A 27,726-nucleotide genomic window follows, 5' to 3' on the forward strand; every position below is an offset into this window, starting at 1 on the left:
GGTTTTGGAGCACTGGCTTCTTCCTTGCTGAGCGGCCTTTCAGGTTATGTCAATATAGGACTCGTTTTACTGTGGATATAGATACTTTTGTACCTTTGCTGTTGTTCTGGGATTGATTTGCACTTTTCGCACCAAAGAACTTTCATCTCTAGAATGCAGAACGCGTCTCCTTCCTGAGAGATATGACGGCTGCGTGGTCCTATGGTGTTTATACTTGTGTACTATTGTTTGTGTACAGATGAATGTGGTACTTTCAGGGGTTTGAAAATTGCTCCCAAGGAAGAACCAGACTTCCCATGATGTTAAGCAAAGAGGCACTGAGTTTGAAGGTAGGCCTTGAAATACATCCACAGGTACACCTCCAAATGACTCAAATGATGTCAATTAGCCTATCAGACGCTTCTAAAGCCATGACATCATTTTCTGGAATTTTCTAAGCTGTTTAAAGGCACAGTCAACTTAGCGTATGTAAACTTCTAACACACTGGAATTGTGATACAGTGAATTATAAGTGAAATAATCTGTCTGTAAACAATTGTTGGAAAAATGACTTAACGTAGATGTCCTAACCGACTTGCCAAAACTATAGTTTGTTAACAAGACATTTGTGGAGTGGTTGAAAAACTAGTTTTAATGACTCCAGCCTAAGTGTACGTAAACTTCCGACTTGAACTGTATGTGAAAATAAAATCATTTTGGGGGAATACAAGAACTATTGAGTTAAAAAATGTATAATTGGTGGAGTAACTGTGGATACCAATATCCCTGTGAGCCTCCCAGGCCCATGTTGCCCAGAGTTAAGAACATACATTGTAGATGAATAATATGACATTGTATTGTATTACACCCTGTAAACTTATTCCACGGATCCCTTAGCCAAGATTTGTTTAATCTGCTATTGCTAATGTAAAAACAAAAATGTTAATATATGCATTTGGAGATCTGGCCTCGGACCCCCTGCAGTACCTCTGCAGACCCACTTTGAGGAATCCCTGATGTAAAGGGGAATGTACAGTATAATGCTTTACTGTGCACAGCAGATTATAACAGTGTGTAAATGAATAGTAATAGTTTGGCTCTGGAGCTCTGTCTACTCACTCATCTCCATGAAGAGTTGTCTCCTCTCCACCATGGCCTTGCCTTGTTTACTGCGTTCTTCTATCATTCTGGGGGTGGGGGGGGATACCACAACAGGCAATAAGCACACATTACCTTCTCACTACGTAATTACATCATCATTGTAGACAATATACATTATCAGTCTTCTCTGCCCTCTATCATTCTGGGGAAAGAATACAGCAAGCATTACTACCTTCTCACTCAGTAATTGCATAATTATTGTATACATTAGACATATTACTCATTTTTAGGGAAATAAACCAGCAAGCATGCATTACCTACTCATTACATACCTGTAATGACCTATACATCATTGTAACCATTGTATACATTATCAAGGTCCATTATAGCCTTTGTACATTCAAGTTAAAGCAGTAGTGTAAAATATGAATCTAACTGATCCTGTATACTCTATACACTCATCACTCTAAGTATGTATGTATCATATATGGAATGTTCAATCATGTACAACACATACACTCTTAGAGAAAAAGGGTTCTTTGGATGTCCCCATAGGAGAACTCTTTGAAAAACCTGTTTTGGTTCCAGGTAGAACCCTTTCTGTGGAAAGGTTCCTACATGGAACCCAAAGAGTTCTACCTGGAACCAAAACGGTTCTACCTGGACCCAAAAAGGGTTATTCAAAGGATTTTCCTCAAAAAGAGTTATAGATCTGTAATTTTTCCATTGAAAGCAAGTCTAAGAAGCGGTAGAGCTGTTCTATGTGCGCTATTTCGATGTTTCCAGTTCTTAAGTTCTGTTTTTGCATCCTATACTTTCGGTTTTGTACACCAGCTACAAATACAATATTTTGGGTTGTTGAAAAATATATTTCACAGCAGTTTAGATGGGACAATGATTCTCAACACATTGGGAATACATTGTCACAAAGTGAAATTAGGCAACTTTTAAGATATTTAGTAACCAGGAAATGGAGCGATTTCTCCAAATTTTCAGAAAAAGTTAACTTAATCTACTGATGATTTTATCAGATAAAAATCCCATAGGTATTTATTTACCTGTCGCTGCCTGAATATTAAACAAAGTAAAGCATTAACTGCTGCTTCCTCTGTGGAGAGAAGAACAATCATAGAGAGTTAGCTAGTTGGTTCCTTAATATTCTGTGTCTGTTATGCTCTGTAGTAGGATAAGCAATCCTTCCAGACAAAATGGGTTTGACTTTTAACACCCTCCCTTCAAGGACTAAATGAACTCTACCAAACATGTTTTTTTTGACAGCAGAACTATAGACAGCTTACTCCCTGGAATTACTAAGACATACTCTAAGGCCGAGGGAGAGGGGTGTTGACCGGGTAGGGAGAATAGGTGTGGAGGCCTGGAGGTCTGTAGTTCCAGGGAGTAAGCTATACACTCTCAGGCCCAGGGAGAGGGCAGGCGGGCAGGCAGGCTGGCAGGGACAGCCTGGAGGTCAGGAAGGCCCCAAGGAGAAGGCCCGTAAATTGGTGTGCGAGTGAAACTGTCCTTCAGGGGGCAGAGCAGGCAAATTAATGTAAAATCGTGTGAGATTAAAATGTGCAATATAGAAGGGTAGCCAGTGGATATTCTGAACCTTGTTTGAGTCCAGTAGGTCACATGATCAAGGAGCTATTGAAATTAGAAACATTGAAAAACACTGAAAATTCATATAAAAACATGTGAGGTGAAAATGGACAAACTACAGGGTGTGCAATATGTAGGCCCACAGAGTACATTCTGAACCTTGTTTGAAGTCAGTAGGTCACATGACCAAGGAGCTATTGAAATTAGAATGTTGAAAAAATCCATGTAAAATTGTGTGAGATGAAAACGGACAAACCAAAGGGTGTGCAATATATAATGGCAGTCAGTGGAAATTCTGAACCTTGTTTGAGTCCGGTAGGTCACATGACCTACCGGAGCTATTGAAATTAGAAAATTGGAAAAATCCATGTACCGGTAAAATTGTGTGAGATGAAAAGGGACAAACTAAAGGGTGTGCAATGTGTAGGCCCACTGAGGGGACATTCTGAACCTTGAGGTCAGTAGGTCACACGACCAAGGAGCTATTGAAATTCGAGAATAAAAAAACATTTGTACTAACTAATCCAACTAGGAATACAAAATGCTGCTCACATTTACACGTTTATTAGCTTTGCAAAGCGAAGTAATTTCCAAATTGTGAAAATAAGTGAGCATTTTTTCCAACATCATGACACTAATTTGGAGTCTGTGACTCAAGTGGTTTGAAAGCTATTGAGGTTCGAAAGCGCAAATATCCGTTGAATATCCAACCTGACACTGGCTTGACATTGATCATTAAATTACATGTACAGATATATGGGCTTAGGCTACAGTTTACCGTAAATCAGAATGGGCGAATATCCAACCTGAAACTGGCTTTACATTGATCATTAAATTACATGTACAGATATATGGGCTTAGGCTACAGTTTACCGTAAATCAGAATGGGCGAATATCCAACCTGAAACTGGCTTTACATTGATCATTAAATTACATGTACAGATATATGGGCTTAGGCTACAGTTTACCGTAAATCAGAATGGGCGAATATCCAACCTGAAACTGGCTTTACATTGATCATTAAATTACATGTACAGATATATGGGCTTAGGCTACAATTTACCGTAAATCAGAATGGGCGGGTCTACTAAGCCATCATAAGGGTAAAGCTGTGGTTATTATGAAATTGATCGTAGTAATGGTTAGAGGTCGACCGATTAATCGGAATGGCCGATTAATTAGGGCCGATTTTCAAGTTTTCATAACAATCGGAAATCAGTCATTTGGATGCCGATTTTTTTTTTACGCCTTTATTTAATCTTTATTTAACTAGGCAAGTCAGTTAACAACAAATTCTTATTTTCAATGACGGCCTAGAAACGGTGGGTTTAACTGCCTTGTTCAGGGACAGGACAACAGATTTTTACCTTGTCAGCTCAGGGATTCAATCTTGCAACCTTACGGTTAACTAGTCCAACGCTCTAACCACCTGCCTCATGAGGAGCCCGCCTGTTATGTGAATGCAGTAAGAAGCCAAGGTAAGTTGCTAGCTAGCATTAAACTTAATCAATCATAATCACTAGTTATGACTACACATGGTTGATGATATTACAAGTTTATCTAGCGTGTCCCGCGTTGCATATAATCGATGCAGTGCGCATTCGCGAAAAAGGACTGTCGTTGCTCCAACATGTACCTAACCATAAACACCAATGCCTTTCTTAAAATCAATACACAGAAGTATATATTTTTCAAACCTGCATATTTAGCTAAAATAAATCAAGGTTAGCAGGCAATAATAACCAGTTGAAATTGTGTCACTTCTCTTGCGTTCATTGCAGGCAGAGTCAGGGTATATGCAACAGTTTGGGCCGCCTGACTCATTGCGAACTAATTTGACAGAATTTTACGTAATTATGACAGAACATTGAAGGTTGTGCAATGTAACAGGAATATTTAGACTTATGGATGCCACCCGTTAGATGAAATACGGAACGGTTCCGTATTTCACTGAAAGAATAAACGTCTTGTTTTCAAGATGATAATTTACGGATTTGACCATATTAATGACCTAAGGCTCGTATTTCTGTGTGTTATTATATTATAATTAAGTCAATGATTTGATAGAGCAGTCTGACTGAGCGATGGTAGGCACCAGCAGGCTCATAAGTATTCATTCAAACAGCACTTTCGTGCGTTTTGCCAGCAGCTCTGCTGTTTATGACTTCAAGCCTATCAACTCCCGAGATTAGGCTGGTGTAACGATGTGATGTGAAATGGCTAGCTAGTTAGCGGGGTGCGCACTAATAGCGTTTCAAACGTCACTCGCTCTGAGACTTGGGGTAGTTATTCATCTTGCCCTGCATGGGTAACACTGCTTTGAGGGTGGCTGTTGTCGATGTGTTCCTGGTTCGAGCCCAGGTAGGAGCGAGGAGAGGGACGGAAGCTATACTGTTACACTGGCAATACTAAAGTGCCTATAAGAACATCCAATAGTCAAAGGTATAAGGAATACAAATGGTATAGAGAGAAATAGTCCTATAATTCCTATAATAACTACAACCTAATACATCTTACCTGTGAATATTGAAGACTCATGTTAAAAGGAACCACCAGCTTTCATATGTTCTCATGTTCTGAGCAAGGAACTTAAACGTTAGCTTTCTTACATGGCACATATTGCACTTTTACTTTCTTCTCCAACACTTTGTTTTTGCATTATTTAAACCAAATTGAACATGTTTCATGGCTCTCAAGAGAAGACAGGCTATGTGCCCACTGCCCACAAAATGAGGTGGAAACTGAGCTGCACTTCCTAACCTCCTGCCCAATGTATGACGATATTAGAGAGACATATTTCCCTCAGATTACACAGATCCACAAAGAATTTGAAAACAAATCCAATGTTGATAAACTCCCATATCTACTGGGTGAAATTCCACAGTGTGCCATCACAGCAGCAAGATTTGTGACTTGTTGCCACGAGAAAAGGGCAACCAGTGAAGAACAAACACCATTGTAAATACAACCCATATTTATGCTTATTTATTTTACCTTGTGTCCTTTAACCATTTGTGCATTGTTAAAACACTGTATATATATATAATATGACATTTGTAATGTCTTTATTGTTTTGAAACTTCTGTATGTGTAATGTTTACTGTTAATTTTGATTGTTTATTTCACTTTTGTATATTATTTACCTCACTTGCTTTGGCAATGTTAACACATGTTTCCCATGCCAATAAAGCCCTTGAATTGAATTGAAAGGAGATCCCATTGGCCAATGAACCTGCAAAACGTTTAACGCCCCACTCAGCATACTGTCGACCAATCGCGTTCACGTTGTCATGCCAGGTACCACGGTTGCTAAAAGCCTATCGTCATTCAACCCCCTACTCAAGAGTCGAGGTATGAGTCGATTAATGTGCATATTTTCCTCGAACGTACGTAATGTCAGGATTACAAAGCTATACGATATTACAAAGAACAAGAAAATGATCTCAAATCTCGGAAAATATTTGTAATGTTATACTTTTTGTTGGGTTTTTGAGCTAGTGCCCAAATGACTCCCATTCAGTCCTTGGACACTCCTTGTCCCAGAATGCAACGCGCGAACCATTGACGACGTCTGGGCAACGTACACAATGGACGTGAATACAATTCCAACGGAATGTCCAATCTCCTCAAAGTATCTGTGGCTCGGGGCAAAAAGCCTACTATCTAGCTGGTTTAGTTCGTTAAGTAGCTAGTTATTTTCATGAATGGAAGTTCGATTTTAATAGGAGAACAACACGTGGCTGCCTATGTAATACCATTGCTAAGAATATTGACAATTATTGTAGTTTCTGCTCATTGTTTTCAAGCTGTTTACATTGAGGGTTAACTAGGTACCCCCAATAAGTTGCTAAAAACATCTGCATCAAAGATATGTGAGTGACTTTGTCATACTGCAAACCGAAGTCAACGCAGCAGAGAAATAGCCTACCTCCAGTTTCCAAACGGTCATCAATGTTGACAAAATCCTTATTTATTCTGCATTTTGACTAGCTAGGATTAATTATATGCAACTGTTTGGGATATGGCTGGCAGAAGCTGCAGGATCAATCTTTTCTCCCCGTGTCTGGTTGCATGTCGGGGAGAATGTTGCACTTACTTGGCTAACATTTCAGATGCTCACACAGACGTTGTCCCATTCGATCGAACAAATAATGGTTTATTACCAACAAGGTACTGTAAACACATCGTGGCCCGTGTGTGCTTGTTTTCAGACTTTTTGTTTCACTTTGACAGTGCTACAGACCATAGTGCTTGCGCATGCAAATTCAGCGCACAAGACAGTCTAAAATATAATTTTGTTATTTGACTCTTCAAAATAAAAGCTTATTTGACACGTCAATTAGTGTTATTTGAGGTATATCTTTTTTGACACAAAAATACCCAAACTGAGCTCCATAGATGACGGTGATGATCACCCATCATCAAATGCCAAACGGCCTGAGCTATATCATCTGCATTATTAGGCATATCAGCTTTTTTAATATAATAAGGTCAACCTAAACGAAATGCAAATACATAGATGATAGTAGGCCTATCGCCAAGCATTACGTCATTCCACGGGTTTCATTTGCAATGAATGAACTCAAGCGCATCAGCCTCTATAGGAGCATCACAGCACACACTAAAATAATTAATGTGTCAGTTGGATATCGCAGTGATATATCTATCACACCTTTCCGAGTAGGTAGCCTAGCTAATGACAACAGAATTTTAAGTGAGTCAACATACGGAGGACTAGGGCTTATAGGGCTCGAAAGGCGAAAACATCATCCACGCTCTCGGTGACGAATCATTAGCTTTACAAGACTTTATGCGTCTCAGATCTGGAAGGAACCGAACGACCTACGCGGCCATATTGCTGTTTTAACTCTCTATTTACATTGTTTCCGCAATATGAGTTTGTCGTGTGATGCATCTTAAAGGAATATGCGAAATGATAATGTACCCTAAATATCTACCCTAATAAATGTGTGGTAGCCTAATTTAGATGTGCCTTCTCCACTCTATAGGCTATTTAAATGAGAATTGTACATACAATTAGCCTTACCAGTTTGAAAATCACGCCAGTGACGTTAATAGCATCAACATCAGATGAAGAGGATATAAGTAGTCAGGATATTTCCTTCGTGAATCATCGCTGCACTCAGTCTCACCTGTCTGTCCGCATTCGTTCGTTATTGCTGTCCGAGCAATGCAAAACGATTGATATTATACAAATACTGTACCATATCCAGTGCGTTTCCTGTTTCATAGCCTACGACTCAGAATTACGGTGGTGGCACAGATAGAACAATGAGACACATATTTCACCGGATGTATAAATGTGAAGCATCCGGTTGGCGTTTCCACTCACTACCAAATATGGTGATGAGAGGAAGCCCGGTGGTTGGCAGTAGGAGACTTTACCCTTTGCCAAAGTCTCTAAAAATGCCGCTGTTTAGTGCGAATTTAGTTACTGCACACGTGCACTTCACACAGTATGAACAGTCTAGAACGCACAAATAGAATCTCACTAGCTCGTGCTTGGCTCTGCCCACTATGATTCATTGGAAACGACAGGCTCTGGTCTATCTTGTGTTAGTTATAAAAATCTTCGGTGGTGGCGTCTCATAAAAATGTACGAGCGCCGCGCTCTCTCCTCAGCATCATGAACAACCGAACACCCGAATAATTGTATGATATATGGGATAGTCAGCAGGTATGCTACAACATTCCAATCAACAATATACTTTCTCTGTAGCATATTTTAATCATGTGTAATATGGAAACAACATGCATCTGAACAGGGGATTGTATCTCTTCTTAGTGGAGTGTGAAAAAGACGAGGCAAGTGTAAAAGCCTACTGTCATAATGTGATGTGGTACTGATAGTATGCCTATCGTGTAAGTTGTACTAGTATTAGAGTAGAGTCACATTACAGATACAGCCAGAAGAGTATGCTCCACCCATGAGACTGGTTCCTCTCTTGGTTTCCTCCTAGGTCCCTTCCATCTAGGGAGTTCTTCCTGACCACTGTGCTTCTGCACTGCTTTTCTTCGGGGTCTAGACCCGGTCTCTGTCAAGCACTTTGTAACAACTGTTGATGGAAAAAGGGCTTTATAAAATATGTTTGATTGAATTTGATTGACATACAAATGTCACAAACAAAATGTTTTCTCATTGTTATTTATTCTTTGTTGACAAGTGCTGATTACTATATTACATTCACCTGCATTTTAAAATGAAGAGTTTAAAATCTAAAAACAGCGAAAATGACACAGACTGAGGGGACTGCACCCTTCACAAGACAAACAGACAGATATTTTCAAACCATTATTGATTGCCCGATGACACTTAGAAAACACTTTTCCTCCAAATCTATCCTCAACCTTTATTCTTTGTCCTTAGGTTTCAAAATTAATCTAATTAATATATCCCTCTGAATTTAGGCTATCAATTGCTTTAAAAAAAAAGTCAATCAAGGTTTGAGAAAAAGGACAAAGTTGAGTAGGCTACTAAACCAATTATTCATCAATAAAGACGTTAGCTGCCTGTTTACAAAATCTACTGTAGGTAAAAACAACTTTCTCTTTGCAATCCAGTCACCATCACAAGTCAGTCAACAGAACTTTTGTTATTTTTAAAACCATTTTTACTCAATACTAAACTTCATTAAAAGTTTGCAACGATAGAGGGGAAATCATAAATATAAGGTCTCTTTTATATCCTTACAAAATATGAACCCTCCATTTATGAACCATTTGGTTGCTTCCCAATTGGCGCCCTATTCCCAACATTATAAAAGAATAGGGTGCTATTTGGGACGTAGACTTCGAACCTTTTGAGAATCTTGTGACACACACACACACAACACACAGGGCCTGGATCCAATCCACCGACCACTTACAAACGGTGCCATGAAATTGTATCGTTAATTTACAGGCATTAATTTTTCCCTAAATAAAGCACATAGTTAATGCAGAAAATATGTGTAAGACTTAAAACAAAGATCCTTATTAACCAAAGTCATTACAAGAGCATTCAGTTCAGAGGGATAAATTATTCCAGGCAGGACTTCAGTGGAAAAGGACATACAGAATCAGAAAACCTGGGGATTTTTTTTGTTACAAAAGTAATTGGTCTGTCCCACTCAAACAAAAACGTTTAAAAAAAATACCCTGTTCTTAAAAAATTAAAAAAAGATTTGTAAATAGATTTTTTATATTAAAATATATGACTTAAAATATATTAATTTCTTTAACTAGTCAGACATTAAAAAAAACGAGATCTGATCTTTTAGTTTTCATGAGGTGACTTTGGCATGTTACCATGGAAATGATTTCTATAAAATATACCGGTACTCAGCAACTATCTTTAGTTTTAGTCAGATCATTCAAAAATATGATTGATACATTTAGATTTTATAATTGCAATCACCATGCATACCAATATTATGTGCCTTTGCTTTATATGTAGTAAACTGTACCTCTCTATCACCTATACTTTGAATGGTTTCTTGATAGTACAGCATTTAGCGTTTAAATACACATTTTTGCGTAGTTTCTTTTAGAGATATAAACTGTTTTGCAATAAAAACATATAACATTGGATATAATGTTGGATATGCTTAAGCAACGTACATAAAGCTTAGATAGAGAATTCATTTCTAAATATAGCTTAAAGACAATATTTAAAAAGCAAAAGAATAATACATTTTACTCCCTTCTGTCTCTGAGTGTTTTAACTGTACATCAGGGCTAATGGTTACGTTGCTATCCACAAACAAGCATCCACGTATGAAAAATAATGAGACAGAATATCTTTCAGTCGAGGTTCAATGAAGGTTCACGGTGTCGGTAAAACTTCACCAATGACCTTAGACTGAAATGGGAAAGATCTTGGTTAGTAGCCTTGCCGCAGATCTGTTAGTACTGTATTGACAACTCCTATGGCCACTGTCATAAAACAATACAAACAGATCTGGAACCAGGCTACGCAGCTTGCTCCTCGAAGGGCACTATTTATCAGTGAAGTGCTTTAACTTTTCAACACCATGTTAAGAGTACGAAGGCTGTACACTACTTGTATAGTGTGCACTACATGTACAGTGTACACTACATGTATAGTGTACAGTATACACACAGTAGAGCTGTCATTCAAGTCCTTTGCCCAGTAAGTGTTAGTTCTTAGAAAAGCTAAGTGCAATAATTGTGAAATTTTTTATAATCAAAATAATAATTTCAAATATCTATTCTCTTGTTATATAGCTGTAAGACTGTTTCTAGTACTGTAAATATGTAAATGATTGATTGCAACCTTTAAAATCGATATAAATCAGTATATTTGTACTCCCTCACCTACACGCAAACCCCATTGAACTCCTTTCTTCACCTTTTAAAACATAACATAAACTCCACAAGAAGGAGTGGCAGTCTTTAACATAACAACAGTGTTATTACGTTCTACAAAAATAGCAACATTCATTTTTTTCTTTCCTTTTAAAAATCTAAACTATCTTTACAAAAATATAGAACAATAACATGTCCAAGTGCAAAGTATTGCCAAGATTCAACATGTCTCAAGTCTGAAAGGTGCAGATTTGATTTGAACTGTTCAAAACAAAACTACTACTGTGAATTGCCCAAAACAAACCAGTCTTTCTCAGATGGTACAGATTAAACAAGACTATGATCGTCTAGCGTAAATGCTTTGCCTCCCCACTGAAAACCATGGGTTGGGTTTAGTATGGCCACTGTGCATTTTACCCTGGTAACCATGGTTCGGGTCAATTCCACTTCAATTTAATCAATTCAAGAAATAAACTGACTTTGTAATTCCCCCTTTTTCTGTGAGAAAATTAGAATCGGAAATCAAATCAGTTTACTTCCTGAACTGAAATCGAACTGACCCCAACCCTGCTGGTAACTACTTCTTGACAATGGTAGATTACTTGATGCTGACTTGTTCCTTGGTGCAACAATAAAGATTTGAAACAAATAATTTCTACATTTCTAACATTCGTTTTATCGTACCACTAGACATGAGACACAGAGTTTCGAAGGGCCAATGCAATCGTCATGGCAGAAGGCCCCACACCCTTTACACATGATCATAGCTTTGAGTCGGCAGTAGCATTTCGACTGAACGTCCTCTATACCAGATCCCTCCATACACCCCTGCTCTGGAGACCCCTCCCCCTGGTTTATGTGGTCCAAAGGGTGACCGGCAGGTATGGTAGTGACGGTCACTGAGAAAGACATGACACTGCCGGTTCCACTGCCGCTGTCCCCACCACTACCTGACACAGAGAGGGAGGTGCTGGAAGCGCTACCTGAAACAGCAGCACTGTGGTTCAGACTCAGAGTGTGAGGTACAGACATGCTGATGGTGCCACTGTAGCAGGACCCCACCATGGATTCCTGATTATTGATTGGAGGTCTCTGGGTTTGAAAGGCAGACGGATGCTGGTAAGTACTGGTGTGACTGGGGTCCACGGTCCCCATGTGGGGAGATACAGATACCCGATATGGCTCAGAATGACCACCCTGTTTACTATTGCAAAGTTCCAGGTGCCTCCTGTGCTGTGATTGGGTGAAAAGGTTGGTTTCTTTGGCTCTTGCAGAAGTGCCACTGTCTCTCTCTGTACTGGCTAAACTGTTGTCGTTCCGTTCCGGTAGACAGCCCTCCACTGATGGAGACTCAGACTTTATCCTGGAACAGCGCTGAAAGCCCAGAGCTTCACCCATTTTTGTGATTGAGAAGCCCTGCTGTTCCATCTTGACTCCTCCGGCTGAGTTAGAATGAGAATGAGGCTTATTCTCCACGGACTCCTCCCCATCGTTAGCCAGCTCCTCTCCCTCTGTGTGTTCTCTCTTCAGATTGGCCAGAGGGGTCAGTGAGGTGTTGGCGGTAGCCAATGGGTGGGAGCGTTTACTGCTCTCTGAGCCTCGCCCGTACGTGGAAACATTGAGGAGATAGTGCCCTGACATGGCAGGCCTGGACATCCTCTTCCTTCCAGGGAACCCAGCGGAGAACCGGGGATGGTCCCCACACTCCTCCTGGTGCCCTAGATTGCAGGCTCCAAACTGGGCACGCTGAGCCTCGCCTGAGACCCCATACGGCTGGTTCTGGTGCTGCTGGGTGGCCCTCTGCATCAGAGCCCTGAGGATCTGCTCCTGGATGTCTTTGTTAGGTGTTTCCCTTTGATGGTGCTGGAGCTCTGCCAACTTACCTGCTCTTGTTCCAGGTATGGTGGAGGGGGATGGGCCTATAGATCCTTGCTGTTTGGATCTACTGTTGTCCTCCACACCACCAGAGTGTAGGTACTGACTCTGGCTTTCACCACTGGCTGTCCCGGCTGTGCTGTGGGACTTTATCTTCCATTTGTCATCATGGGAGGGTTTGGCCTGGGTCAGCTGGACCTCTGCCTTGTCCAGCGGCTTGGGGAGGATCTGTTCCAGAGGGACCTCTTTCCCCTGGAGGAGAGACGTGACCAGGGGGTTGTTGGCTGGGATGAAGTGGCTAGCCCTGGCTGCCATGGAGCCTCCAGATACATACTGGCTCTTCACATTACACACAGATGAAGTGAGGCTAGAGGTTGACTGGGGACCTGATGGGTGTGATATAAGTTGAGTGTTCCCATGTTGAGGCCTCATCAGAAAACCTGGGCTCAAGTTACCAGCAGAGTAGCCTCTCTGTCGGTCATCAGTGAGAGACGCTCTGCTGGTGTTGGAGCATCTTTGAGACAGGCTAAGGTCAAAGGGCACAGAGGAGCCTGATTGGACAGAACTGGAGTGGGCTGGTGTGGTGACTGCATCGGGTGATTGACAGGTAGATTGACCAATGGTGCTGCTTGCTGGCAGCTTGGTGGTTGACTGAGATTGGGTGGAGGAGGAGAGTCTGGAGTGGAGGGTCTGGGCTGAAGCTCTATGGTTTCCTTGCTCTCCACTGCCTCCTCCTGGTCCAGGGCCTGGTACTGCACCTTTAGAGAAGGAGCTCGCTGCAGCTGCTGCTGCACGTTGGGTCCGGGCTAGCTGGGCTTTAGCCTTGATGTCAGCCAGAGTGCGAGCACCAATGCGTCCAGGGCTAGGACCAGGGCTAGGACTGGGACTGAGGGAGACAGGGAGAGGCGTCCTAGGGGACACCTGGGTTGGAGACGCAAGGACTGGGACTGATAGGATTTGCGACACAGTAATCTGAAAAACAAGACAAGACATTTAAAAAAAAATGTGTGGGCCTTCCTGGTGTTAGTAGACACATTTGGTCTAAATTTACCTGACACTTTTATTCACCACAAATACATTCCAATATACAATATTAAATTGTTACCTGAAGCGGAGGCACTCTCTGTGCTGTTGTTACTGTGGCTGCTGGAGAGGTTACCACAGATACTGCTGGTGGAGTGATGCGGGCCCTCTTCTCTGGAGTCAGCTCTACTTCCTGTTCACTGGACGAGGACTTCCTTTTCAACGGCTCCGGGGATGGGGTGGTGGGTACAGGTGTGGTTCCAGGGGTGGATACAGCGGTGACTGACACAGGGGCTGAGGCTCCTCTCTCTGGTGTAACGTCAACATCTTCCCTCCTCTCCCCACTATGCTTGTCCACGCCCAGAGGCTCTGGAAGCTCGATGGGCAGTGATGAACTGAGCTTAATCTGAGGGCAGACCTCTGGATGACTCTCCTGGGCAGGGGATGGGGGGATCTCAGGGTACGGGGGATCTCAGGGTACGGGGGATCTCAGGGGACGGGGGATCTCAGGGGATGGTGGGATCTCAGGGTACGGGGGATCTCAGGGGACGGGGGATCTCAGGGGATGGTGGGATCTCAGGGTATGGGGGATCTTAGGGGACAGGGGGATCTCAGGGGACGGGGGATCTCAGGGGATGGTGGGATCTCAGGGGACGGGGGATCTCAGGAGACGGGGGGATCTCAGGGGATGGTGGGATCTCAGGGTACGGGGGGATCTCAGGGGACGGGGAGATCTCAGGGTACTGGGGGGTGTCTGGCTGGGCTTCTTTCAAATCCTGCTCCTCATCTTCCTCCTTCTGCTTCTCTCCAAGTAGAGTAACCGTTGAGGTTGAATCCACCACATCATGTCTCCGCACAAGAGCTGCCTCCACTGCCACTATAGGTAGGGATAAACCTCTACTACGAGTCCTGTGTTTGGGGTACTCAACCTCCAGTGTCTTCTGAACGATCTTTGCTGGCAGCACTGGTAGTACAACGGGTGGGACTGCTACTGTTTCCTCTTGAACAGGCTCTGGCCTTAACTTGGTAGGTTCTATGGGTTTACATGTCGGGTTTATGGGCAGTGATGATGATCGGAGCCTCCTCTCTGAAGAGCGAGTCTGGCAGCTGTTCGATGGGATCTTGGCGTCTTGCAGTACTTGGCCAGCAGGACGTGGCTGTGATGGAGGAGACGACTGGGCTTTGGTGGCTGAGAGCTCCAAACTGAGACCAGACTCAAGCAGCTCTTTGGATTCCTCTAAGCTGAGTCCAGAGCTGGATAGAAAGAGAGGGAGGGAGGGAGACATAGAGAGGGAGAGATCAGCCAACTGCATAAAGAAAGGATAACTCAAGAATGTTTAAAGTATATAAATTACAAGTAGCAAGTTAGGTCTCTGAGGAATAAAGCTTGATATAACAAGAATTGCTTTATATTTTAAAGATTCCAGCCCTGAAAAAAATGACTTACTTTTCACCATAGTAGTTCTCAAAGAAGCTCTCCTTCCAATGCTCCACCTTCTTCCCCTTCTCAATCTCCTGACGCATTCTCAGCTGCAACTCAGGAGTGAACTCACCTGGGTGGTTTGGAAAATATAAAAAGGTTTACGAGACATTTTTAAAAAAGTTACTAGAAATATGAAAAATAGCAATTTTAATGAAAACTTTAAAAGTTGAGTATTAAACACATTTTATCCATTTTGAAGCAGAAACACAATCACCTGGTCCAAGATCTGTTTGTGCGCTCTTGCCAATGGTCATTATCAAGCCAAAGACCATCAAGCAAGAGAGCACAAACAGATCTCGGATCAGGTTAGAAGCACTGACCTTCCGCCAGTCGTTCCTTCCAGGACTGAGCTGCTGATGTGAAAAACTCATTGTTTAAGGCAGAACTGGTTACCTTCAACAGACCATCCATACAGGCCTAGAGATACAGACAGAGAGGCATTATGTACATCATCATCATCACTATTATAATCATCATTATCACTAATCATCATCACCATCATTATCACTATCATCACAATCATCATTATCACTAATCAACATCATTATCACTATAATCATCATCATCACTATCATCATTATCACTATAATCATCATCACTAATCAACATCATTATCACTATAATCATCATCATCACTAATCATCATCATCACTATCATCATCATCAACATCATTATCACTACAATCATCATCATCACTATCATCATTATCACTATAATATCATCACTATAATCATCATCACTATAATCACCATCATCAGTACATAAAGAGAGACTCACCATGCGATTATGTCCTGCAAATACCTGGGGTGTATTCATTAGTCGGATCCTGTTGCAAAATGTTTTGTCTGTTGCAAAACGCTTTGCAACAGAAATCATTTACCGTTTACCCCAGGAACCAAACAGAGCAAACGGAACAAAACGGGGAGTAACCTACCTGAAAGTGTCCACCATAAACTTTAGTTTTCTTTGCAAAACATTTTCCATTTGGAGTAAACGGTTTCCATTGCAAAATGTTTCGCAACAGACTAAACATTTTGCAACGGAATCCGAATAATGAAAACAGGAATTATACAGGTGGACGATTAGAGGAATTAATTGCATGTCGAGTCTCTTGGTTTTAAACCTCTCTGTCGCTAGAGACCTGATGATATCTAGTATGGCCCCACCTGTTGGTCGACCTCAGGCAGTAGCGTCAGTAGCCTCTCTTGGCACTCTGTGGGCAGAACAGAGAAGGTGTGTTTGTTGATCAGGGCACGCAGATTGGTGTTAACCAGGATAGAGTCTGGTGTCTCAACGTCTATCTCTGCACACTTGGTACGCTTCAGTTGCCCTGGAGACAACAACACAAGAGAAGAGTAAAGAGAAGAGTAAGAGTCATACAAAACAACAAGAGAGGATACAGAGACTTGGTACTATACTGAGCCTGGTCCCAGATCTGTTTGTGCTGTAGACAACTCCTATGGTTGTTGCTATGTTTGACGTGTCATTAACCATAGGAGTTGGCAAGACAGCACAAATAGATCTGGGACCAGTCCAACAGACTGGCATGTATACTGGCCTGCTATATGTAAATGACAAAGACGAGCTGGATGAGTCTACTACTGACGTGCACTGAGTCGACTGGACCTCTGGGACATCTTCCTGGTACCAGCAGCAGGACAGGAGTCTGCTTGGTCAGACAGAGAGAGAGGAACACGATTCGATTGAAACACAATTTAGCCACACAAGTGGATACACTGCATTTAATATGTTCCCCCCCCCTTTTTTAGAACTTGGATAAGAAAGCCATTACCACACTGCTTTGTATAAGGGTAGAGACTAGTGTTAGACTCCATCGACAGTGATTGTTTGTGTGTCCTGTAGGCTTCTACTAAGGATGTATATCAACAACGTAGTGTACTGGATATGTGGAAGTCTGTCACTTACCGGACTTAATGGCAATGGTGTCAGTCTTAAGCAGTAGTCTACCGGACTTAGTGGCAATGGTGTCAGTCTTAAGCAGTAGTCTAGGGCTGGAGGTTGTGGGCATGCCCCCTTGTCTCCGCTGGTTCCTCTGCTGCTGCTGCTTCAGGGCCTGGGGGACAGAGAAGAGGAAGAAGGAAAATGATAGATTATTTACCAGTGCCAAGATGAATGTCAGCTCCTGTCTTAGACTCTACGTGGCATAATTAAGCATTAAGGCCCAAGTGGGTGTGGTATATGGCCAATATACCACAGCTAAGGACTGTTCTTAGGCAAGACGCAACGCGGATACAGTCCTTAGCTGTGGTATATTGGCCATATACCACAAACCCCCAAGGTGCCTTATTACTATTATAAACGGGTTACTAACATAATTAGAGCGGTAAAAATAAATGTTTTGTCATACTCGTGGTATACGGTCTGATATACCACGGTTGTCAGCCAATCAGCATTCAGGGCACGAACGACCCAGTTTATAATTAACATTTTGAACCAAATGTGTAGTGTATATCATGTGATGTATTCTAAACTCAACAAAAAAATAAACGTCCTCTCCCTGTCAACTGCGTTTATTTTCAGCAAACTTAACAACGAGCAGTATGTCTGGTGGCATTGTCATGCTGGAGGGTCATGTCAGGATGAGCCTGCAGGAAGGGTACCACATGAGGGAGGAGGATGTCTTCCCAGTAACGCACAGTGTTGAGATTGCCTGCAATGACAAAAAGCTCAGTCCGATGATGTTGTGACACACCGCCCCAGACCATGACGGACCCTCCACCTCCAAATCGATCCCGCTCCAGAGTACAGGCCTCGGTGTAACGCTCATTCCTTCGACGATAAACACGAATCCAACCATCACCCCTGGTGAGACAATGCCGCGATTCGTCAGTGAAGAGCACTTTTTGCCAGTACTCTCTGGTTCAGCGATGGTGGGTTTGTGCCCTTAGCAACGTTGTTGCCGATGATGTCTGGTGAGGACCTGCATTACAACAGGCCTACGAGCCCTCAGTCCAGCCTCTCTCAGCCTATTGCAGACAGTCTGAGCACTGATGGAGGGATTGTGCGTTCCTGGTGTAACTCGGGCAATTGTTGTTGCCATCCTGAACCTGTCCCGCAGGTGTGATGTTCGGATGTACCAATCCTGTGCAGGTGTTGTTACACGTGGTCTGCTACTGCGAGAACGATCAGCTGTCCGTCCTGTCTCCCTATAGCACTGTCTTAGGCATCTCACAGTACGGACATTGCAATTTATTTCCCTGGCCACATCAGCAGTCCTCATGCCTCCTTGCAGCATGCCTAAGGCACCTTCATGCAGATGAGCAGGGACCCTGGGCATCTTTCTTTTGGTGTTTTTCAGAGTCAGTAGAAAGGCCTCTTTAGTGTCCTACGTTTTCATAACTGTGACCTTAATTGCCTACCGTCTGTAAGCTGTTAGTGTCAAAATGACCGTTCCACAGGTGCATGTTCATTAATTGTTTATGGTTCATCGAAAAAGCATGGAATACAGTGTTTAAACCCTTTACAATGAAGATCTGTGAAGTTATTTGGATTTTTATGAATTATCTTTGAAAGACAGGGTCCTGAAAGAGGGACGTTTCTTCTTTTGATGAGTTTAGAATCATCACTATCGCAAATTAGTCATACTGTCTATCAGGTAAATGAATTTAAAAAATTACACAATGAAATAAGTTGCATTAGCCTACATTTTCACGAGACCAAATCATTCACTATTCTTCATTCTTTCTATTTTTACAGTATTTTTTTTCTCTTCTTAATTTAACCTTTATTTAACTAGGCAATTCAGTTAAAAACTTTTACGGCTAGGGGTTCCGCAAGCGGAACGTTTCGACAACATCCGGTGAAATGGCGAAATAAAAATAAAAATATTAGAAATATTTAACTTTCATACATTCACAAGTGCAATACACCAAATTAAAGCTTAACTTCTTGTTAATCTAGCCATCATGTCAGATTTCGAAAAGGCTTTACGACAAAAGCACACCATGCGATTATGTTAGGACAGCGCCTAGCCACAAAAACCATACAGATATTTTCCAGCCAAGGAGAGGCCTCACAAAAGTCAAAAAAAGGCAATTAAATTAATCACTAACCTTTGATGATCTTCATCTGGTGGCACTCCCAGGACTCCATGTTACACAATAAATGTTTGTTTTGTTCAATAAAGTCCCTCTTTATGTCCAAAAACCTCAGTTTAAATTGGCGTGTTATGTTCAGTAATGCATTCTCAAATAACATCTGGTCCATTTGCAGAGAACCAAATCAAATTACAGATATAATCATCATTAACATTGATGAAAGATACAAGTGTTATACATAGGATTAAAGATCAACTTCTTGTTAATCCAGCTGCTGTGTCAGATTTCAAAAAGGCTTTACGGCGAAAGCAAACCATGCTATTATCTGAGGACAGCACCCCATCAAACAAAGACAGACAATCATAATTCAACCCGCCAGGCATGACACGAAACTCAGAAATAAAGATATAATTCATGCCTTACCTTTGACGAGCTTCTTCTGTTGCCACTCCAATATGTCCCATAAATATCACAAATGGTCCTTTTGTTCGATTAATTCCGTCGTTATATATCCAAAATGTCCATTTATTTGGCGAGTTTGATCCAGAAAAACACAGGTTCCAACTCGCGCCACACGACTACAAAATATCTCATAAATTACCTGTAATCTTTGTCCAAACATGTCTGACAAAGACGGGATAAACTGCGTTCAATACCGGAGGAAAACAAAGTGGAGCGTGCTTTTCAGGTCACGCGCCTCTATCAAACAGTACACTTCACTCGACCCTCGTCCTGAACAGGGCTACTTCTTCATTACACAAAGGAAAAACATCAACCAATTTCTAAAGACTGTTGACATCCAGTGGAAGCGATAGGAACTGCAAGCAACTGCCTTAGAATTCTAGATTCCCAATGAAACCCCATTGAAAAGAGAGTGACCTAAAAATAATAATTCCTGGAATTCTGTTATACTCACAGACATCATTCAAACAGTTTTAGAAACTTCAGAGTGTTTTCTATCCAGATCTACTAATAATATGCATATCCTAGCTTCTGGGCCTGAGTAGCAGGCAGTTTACTTTGGGCATGGTTTTCATCCCGATGTGAAAATACTGCCCCCTAGCCCGAAAAGATTAACAAATTCTTATTTTCAATGACGGCCTAGGAACAGTGGGTTAACTGCCTCATTCAGGGGCAGATCGACAGATTTTTACCTTGTCAGCTCAGGGATTTGATCTTGCAACCAGCGCTCTAACGCCTAGTATACCTGCCGTCCCAGTATATAACAGTTACAGACGGAAAATAAACCCAATGTCTACTCTGTGTGCCTCACCTTGGAGCCAAATCTTCATCTGACTAGGGTTTCTTTTTGCCTAATAAACCCATAAAACTGTTCTTACATACACAGCTGAAAATTCCACAGCATTGCAAATGGAACTCATTACGATCTGCAATCAACTGAAATCTAATTATGCAGAGCACAAAAGGCTAATGGTGCGACCAAAATGGCACCCAATATAGTGTGCTACTTTTAACCAGGACCAGCAGGGCTCTGGTAAAAAGTTGTGCACTATATAGGGAATAGGTTGCCATTTCAGATGCAAGCTAAGGAAGACCAATGGCAAGGTTTGTGAGGAAATTAATACAACTCAGCAAAAGGTGTTTATTTTCCCCTCTCACCCACACCCCATTGTGTTTTTCAAATAACTTACACAATATGTTTTTGTAACAAAGAAGCGGTTAAATTTAACAAGCACCGTGAACGTCATGTCTGCATTTATTTGACAAAACTGGTATTTTATTAGCCACATTTCAGAAATTAGAGCTATATTAGCACAGGGAGCATCACTGAGACACAGATAGGCACTCAGGAGGCAACAGGTCAGCAGCAGTACCTTGTTTAACCTTTATTAGGTTTGTTGAGAAAACATCTCTTTTACATCTCTATTAACCAGTGAATTTGAGACCGAAGACGATGGAGCATCAGCACCCTAGGCTACTGTACCTGTTTGAGGGCCTTCTTGCAGTGTTTCTGTGAAGGAGAGATGAGCTTGCTGCTGGGGACAGAGGGAGATGAACAGCGTGGCTGAGGAGACAACGGAGCGGGCGGCAGCTTGGAAGGCCCTGCGAAGGAAACACAACATAGCACAACTTAGATAGACAGTCAACAACACATTATTAGGCTTAGAAATGTTCACATCCAAAAAGCTGATAACATCAACATGAAATTGATGTTATTTTAGTGTTTCAGTTCATCTTTAAGATGGATACACCAAAGTAGATGTTTTTTTGAGATCATACACTATCAAATATTTTGCATCTAGTTAATGAATTCATCAAAAGATTGATGAAGACATACACAACAGTTTGCCTTTTTAAATGAATAATTGTCTTTTCAACCACCAAAAACCCACCTGCTAGTAGCAATATTACTTAAAACAACAGCTATTTCCTGTTTTTTTTTTACAAGGCTTGCATGTTCATTTCTCACTCACCGTAGCTGTAACCCTTTGACTTGTGTCTCTGTGGTTCTTTTGAATGCATTTGCTCTGATTGATTTTTTTTGTTGCAACGGTATTAAAAACAATAACAATAGAAAACAAAAACAGAAAACAAGATGTCCTTGTGTTCAGAAGATAAGCTATTACTTCCTTAACTCATTCATATGTGTACATGAGGAAGTGTGGCTCAAACATAATTTAAAAAAAAACGATTTCCTGTTATAACAGGAAAGAAATAATGACAGAAATGGCCGAAACTTAAAACTCCTTCTAAAGTGTTACTAAGATGGGAAACAGTCTGATGTATGTACAGTATTTATCACAAGATGTAAAGCTGCAAACTCAATAGGGAAAATAGAAACACCACAATAACTTCATGTTTGGGTGGGCCTGGCACCCAAACAGAGTAACGGTCTGCACCCAAATGAGCATCAGCACCCATTTCAGTCAATTTCAAGTAGTGCAATTATATAGCCTAGTCATCATGGAAAAAGGTGAAGCTGACATACAGGCAACTGCCAAAATAATGGAAACACTTGAGAAAACGACAGACACAAAGTATATTGAAAGAAGATGCTTTCCACACAGGTGTGGTTCCTGAGTTAATTAAGCTATTAACATCCCATCTTGCTTAGGGTCATGTATAAAAATGCTGGGCAGGCCAAGTTTGTCTATTATATTGACAAGATATTAGAGTGACCGCTCTAATAATGTAAATACATGTCCTCAAAGATGAAAGAGGCGAGATCAGGTGGGACCACTCTAGCCAATGAGAGGGCAGTTACATGTGTATACACGAGGCCATAGAGATAGACAGAGGAATCATCTTTGTATCTGTGCCATTATAGCTATAACAGTTGAGGATGCCTGGTTGTTCTTTAAAAGTAATTTCCCCCCATCTTAAATAAGCATGCCCCTTCCAAAAAATGTAGATCTAAGAACAGATATAGCCCTTGGTTCACTCCAGACCTGACTGCCCTCGACCAGACAAAAACATCCTATGGCGTACTACACTAGTATCAAATAGTCCCTGCGATATGCAACTTTTCAGGGAAGTACGGAACCAATACACACAGTCAGTTAGGAAAGCAAAGGCTAGCTTTTTCAAAAAGAAATTTGCATCCTGTAGAATAATAATTTTGCACGCCCAATTTTTCAGTTTTTGATTTGTTAAAAAAGTTTGAAATATCCAATAAATGTCGTTCCACTTCATGATTGTGTCCCACTTGTTGTTGATTCTTCACAAAAAAATACAGTTTTATATCTTTATGTTTGAAGCCTGAAATGTGGCAAAAGGTCGCAAAGTTCAAGGGGGCTGAATACTTTCGCAAGGCACTGTATCTCCCTCACTAACTTTAAGCATCAGCTATCTGAGCAGCTTACCAATCATTGCAGCTGTACATAGCCCATCTGTAAATAGCACACCCAACTACCTACCTCATCCCCATATTGTAATGCGGTGCGTGCTGGTGGCAGGGAAGTCAGGCGCAGGAGAATGAACTTGGCAAAAATGGAGCTGTTTTTTAAAAACCTCAGAAAACCAAAGTATACAAAAATAACATAATAGGGTGCAAAACCCATCACACACCAGAACAAATAACACACCTACATACAACAAACAATCTCTGACAAGGACATGAGGGGAAACAGAGGGTAAATACACAACATGTAATGAATGGGATTGGAACCAAGTGTGTAGGAAGACAAGACAAAACCAATGGAAATTGAAAAATGGATCAATCAATGATGGCTAGAAGGTCAGTGAACACCACCCGAACAAGGAGCGGGACCGACTTCGGCGGAAGTCGGGACAGTACCCCCCCCACCGATCCCCTGGTGCGAACACCGGGGCTTCACTGCGGTGATGGTCATCTCTGCCCAGGGCACGAACGCTGCCCATTCCCCCGGCCAGTCCTGGCAATAGGACCTCAGAAACCTACCACAACCTGGTTTACTCTCTCCACCTGCCCGATACTCTCGGGGTGAAAACCTGAGGTAAGGCTAACCGAAACCCCAGACGTTCCATGAATGCCTTCCAGACCCTTGAAGTGAACTGGGGACCTCAATCAGACACTATATCCTCAGGCACCCCGTAGTGCCGGAAGATGTGTGTAAACAAGGCCTCCGCAGTCTGTAGGGCCGTAGGGAGACCGGGCAGAGGGAGGACGCGGCAGGACTTAGAGAAACGATCCACAACGACCAGGATAGTGGTGTTTCCCTGTGAAGGAGGAAGATCAGTCAGGAAATCCACTGACAGGTGGATGGCCGTTGGCCCATGGCCGTTGTGGTAAGGGTTGTAACTTACCTCTGGGCAGGTGTCTAGGAGCCTTGCACTGAGCGCACACTGAGCAGGAGGTAACATAAACCCTCACGTCCTTAGCTAAAGTGGGCCACCAGTACTTCTCACTCAGAAAGCGCACCGTCCAACCGATACCAGGATGACCAGAGGAGGGTGACGTATGGGCCCAATAGATTAGCCGGTCGCGGACAGCAGATGGAACGTACATACGCCCAGCAGGAGGTAACATAAACCCTCACATCCTTAGCTAAAGTGGGCCACCAGTACTTCTCACTCAGAAAGCGCACCGTCCGACTGATACCAGGATGACCAGAGGAGGGTGACGTATGGGCCCAATAGATTAGCCGGTCGCGGACAGCATACAGAACGTACATACGCCCAGCCGGACACTGAAGGGGAGCGGGCTCTGTACGCAACGCCTGCTCAATTTCCGCGTTCAGCTCCCACACTACCGGTGCTACCAGGCAAGAGGCCGGGAGTATGGGAGTGGGATCCATGGGCCGCTCCTCTGTGTCATACAGCCGGGACAATGCGTCTGCCTTTGCATTCTGGGAGCCTGGTCTGTATGAAAGGGTAAATACAAAACGGGTGAAAAACATAGCCCACCTTGCCTGGCGAGGGTTCAGTCTCCTCGCCGCCCAGATGTACTCCAGATTACGGTGGGCAGTCCAGATGAGAAAAGGGTGTCTAGCCCCCTCAAGCCAATGTCTCCAAATGCCTTGACGACAGCCAACAGCTCCCGGTCCCACACATCATAGTTTCGCTCCGCCGGGCTGAGTTTCTTTGAGAAGAAGGCACAGGTGCGGAGCTTCGGTGGCGTACCCGAGCGCTGAGAGAGCACAGCTCCTATCCCAGCCTCAGACGCGTCCACCTCCACTATGAATGCCAAAGAGGGATCCGGATGGGCCAGCACGGGAGCCGAGGTAAACAGAGCCCTCAGGTGACCAAAAGCCCTGTCCGCTTCAACTGACCACTGCAAGCGCACCAGGCCCCCCTTCAGCAGTGAGGTAATGGGAGCTGCCACCTGACCAAAACCCTGGATAAACCTCCGGTAGTAATTGGCAAACCCTAAGAACCACTGCACCTCCTTTACCATGGTGCGAGTCGGCCAATTACGCACGGCTGCAATGCGGTTACTCTCCATCTCCACCCCTGAAGTGGAAATGCAATACCCTAAGGAAGGAGACGGCCTGCTGGAAAAACAGGCATTTATCAGCCTTGACGGTCATGCTCCAACAGGCGACCAAGCACTCTGCGCACCAGGGACACATGCTCAGCACGTGTAGCGGAGTATATCAAGATGTCATCAATATACATCACTACACCCTGCCCGTGCAGGTCCCTGAAAATCTCGTCTACAAAGGCTTGGAAGACTGATGGAGCATTCATCAACCCGTACGGCATGATGAGATACTCATAGTGCCCAGAGGTGGTACTGAAAGCCGTCTTCCACTCGTCTTCCTCTCGGATACGCACCAGGATGTAAGCGCTCCTGAGATCTAGTTTGGTGAAGAAGTGCGCCCCGTGCATTGACTCTATCACAGTAGCTATGAGCGGTAGCGGGTAACTATACCTCACAGTGATCTGATTCAGACCCCTATAGTCAATACACGGGCGCAGACCCCCATCCTTCTTCTTCACAAAAAATCAACTCTGAGGCGGGTGAAGTGGAGGACCGAATGTACCCCTGACGCAGGGATTCCGTTTCCATAGCCTCCGTCTCCGCCTGTGAGAGGGGATATACGTGACTCCTGGGAAGTGCAGCATCTACCAGGAGGTCTATCGCTCAATCACCCCGTCGATGAGGTGGTAATCGAGTCGCCTTCTTTTTGGAGAAGGCGAGAGCCCAAATTGGCATATTCAAGGGGAATGCGCACGGTGGAGACCTGGTCTGGACTCTCCACCGTTGTAGCACCTACGAAAACCCCTAAACACCTACCTGAGCACTCTCGCAACCACCCCGTGAGAGCCCTCTGTGGCCAAGAAACAGTGGGGTTATGACAGCACCACGGGAAACGCAGGAGAGTCAATAAGAAAGAGACTAATTCTCTCCGTATGACCCCCCTGCGTCACCATACCCAATGGCGCGGTGTTCTCCCTAATCACCCCTGACCCTAATGGTCAACTCTCTAAGGCGTGAACGGGGAAGGGCACATCCACGGGAAAAATGGGGTCCCTATCAATAAATTCCCAGCCGCGCCTGAATCTATGAGCGCCTTATGCTGGGAATATGGGGAAAACTCAGGAAAAGTGACAGACAAACATATGTGCAACAGAGGGCTCTGGGTGAGAATGGTGCCGGCTCACCTAGGTCGACGCCAGAGCGCCCTGCCTGCTGCCTCGATTCCCAGAGGACCCAATCCGGCACCGACAGGCAGTGTGACCTCTGCGGCCACAGATGGTGCACGAGCGGGAACCCCCTCCTGTCTCCCTGCATACCGCCCCTCCCAGCTCCATAGGTATCGGAGAGGGTGTGCGGGAGGATGGAACTACCAAACCCCGATCTGGACGTCTGCGAGTAGCCAGCAGGTTGTCCAGCCGGATGGACAGATCCACCAGCTGGTCGAAAGTGAGGGTGGTGTCTCTGCAGACCGTTATCGCCGGACTTCCTCGCGCAGACTGCAATGATAATGGTCGATCAGGGCCCTGTCATTCCATCCCGGGCTGGCAGCCAGGGTCCTAAACTCCTGGGCGCTCCTCGTCTCCTGCCTCAGATGGTAGAGGCGCTCTACCCTCGGGCGGGTGGTCGAGAACTGACCGGAAACGGCGGGTGACCTCCTCAAACTGGTCCAACGCCACATCTCCCTCTCTCCACACAGCGTTGGCCCATTCCAGGGTTGTCCCGGTGAGGCACGAGACGAGGGCGGACACCCTCTCACAGTCCGATGGAGCCGGGTGGACGGTGGCCAGATAAAGGTTCAACTGCAACAAAAACCCCTGGCAGTTCGCAGCCCTCCCGTCGTACTCCTGGGGTAAGGAGAGACGGATTCCACTTGGTTCAGGCGGGAAAGGGGAGCTCAAGAGAGACCCCGGTTGGGCTGGTGGAGGCGAGGAAAAACTCCCTGTCTCTCCCAGCGGTCCATAGTCTGGACAACGCGATCCATGGCGGTGCTAAGTTGGTAAAGCATTGCTGCATGCTCCTGAATGCGCTCCTCCAGCTCAATGGCCGGGGTATCCTCTCCTAGTGTGGTCAGAGATTCTGTAATGCGGTGCGTGCTGGTGGCAGGGAAGTCAGGCGCAGGAGAATGAACTTGGTAAAAATTGAGCTGTTTAATAAACATTTTTAAAAACCTCAGAAAACCAAAGTATACAAAAATAACATAATAGGGTGCAAAACCCATCACACACCAGAACAAATAACACACCTACATACAACAAACAATCTCTGACAAGGACATGAGGGGAAACAGAGGGTAAATACACAACATGTAATGAATGGGATTGGAACCAGGGGTGTAGGAAGACAAGACAAAACCAATGGAAAATGAAAAAATGGATCAATGATGGCTAGAAGGTCGGTGACGTCGACCGCCCGAACA

The 27,726-nt window shown here is 43.6% G+C and overlaps 2 protein-coding genes across 11 annotated transcripts in view; both read right to left on the reverse strand.

Moving 5' to 3' along the window:
• LOC112256903 (dystrobrevin beta) overlaps positions 1 to 7,972 on the reverse strand; it is a 55,971-nt gene extending 47,999 nt beyond the window's left edge. For 9 of the 10 annotated variants that reach the window (XR_006083863.1, XM_042325246.1, XM_042325250.1 and 6 more), the window contains exons 1-2: positions 7,833 to 7,972; positions 1,099 to 1,166 (exon numbers count right to left, since the gene is read on the reverse strand). Coding sequence is in view for 9 of the 10 variants with exons in the window: in XM_042325246.1 (XP_042181180.1) it covers positions 1,099 to 1,166; positions 7,833 to 7,930 (166 nt within the window). In the remaining variant the exon portion in view is untranslated. Of the gene's footprint in view, positions 1 to 1,098; positions 1,167 to 7,726 lie in introns of all 10 variants that reach the window. The other variant, XM_042325251.1, reaches the window with a different exon arrangement.
• Positions 7,973 to 8,829: 857 nt separating this feature from the next.
• Positions 8,830 to 27,726, reverse strand: part of LOC112255795 (putative Polycomb group protein ASXL2) — a 28,072-nt gene continuing 9,175 nt past the window's right edge. Inside the window, exons 6-14 of the mRNA XM_042326244.1 lie at positions 21,393 to 21,511; positions 17,316 to 17,463; positions 16,996 to 17,055; positions 16,556 to 16,719; positions 15,709 to 15,805; positions 15,353 to 15,458; positions 14,526 to 15,159; positions 13,988 to 14,377; positions 8,830 to 13,854 (exon numbers count right to left, since the gene is read on the reverse strand). Coding sequence (XP_042182178.1) covers positions 11,683 to 13,854; positions 13,988 to 14,377; positions 14,526 to 15,159; positions 15,353 to 15,458; positions 15,709 to 15,805; positions 16,556 to 16,719; positions 16,996 to 17,055; positions 17,316 to 17,463; positions 21,393 to 21,511 — 3,890 coding nt within the window. The 3' untranslated portion in view covers positions 8,830 to 11,682. The remainder of the gene's footprint in view (positions 13,855 to 13,987; positions 14,378 to 14,525; positions 15,160 to 15,352; positions 15,459 to 15,708; positions 15,806 to 16,555; positions 16,720 to 16,995; positions 17,056 to 17,315; positions 17,464 to 21,392; positions 21,512 to 27,726) is intronic.

The sequence above is a fragment of the Oncorhynchus tshawytscha genome, linkage group LG08 (assembly GCF_018296145.1).
Source record: "Oncorhynchus tshawytscha isolate Ot180627B linkage group LG08, Otsh_v2.0, whole genome shotgun sequence".
Lineage (NCBI taxonomy): Eukaryota > Metazoa > Chordata > Actinopteri > Salmoniformes > Salmonidae > Oncorhynchus > Oncorhynchus tshawytscha.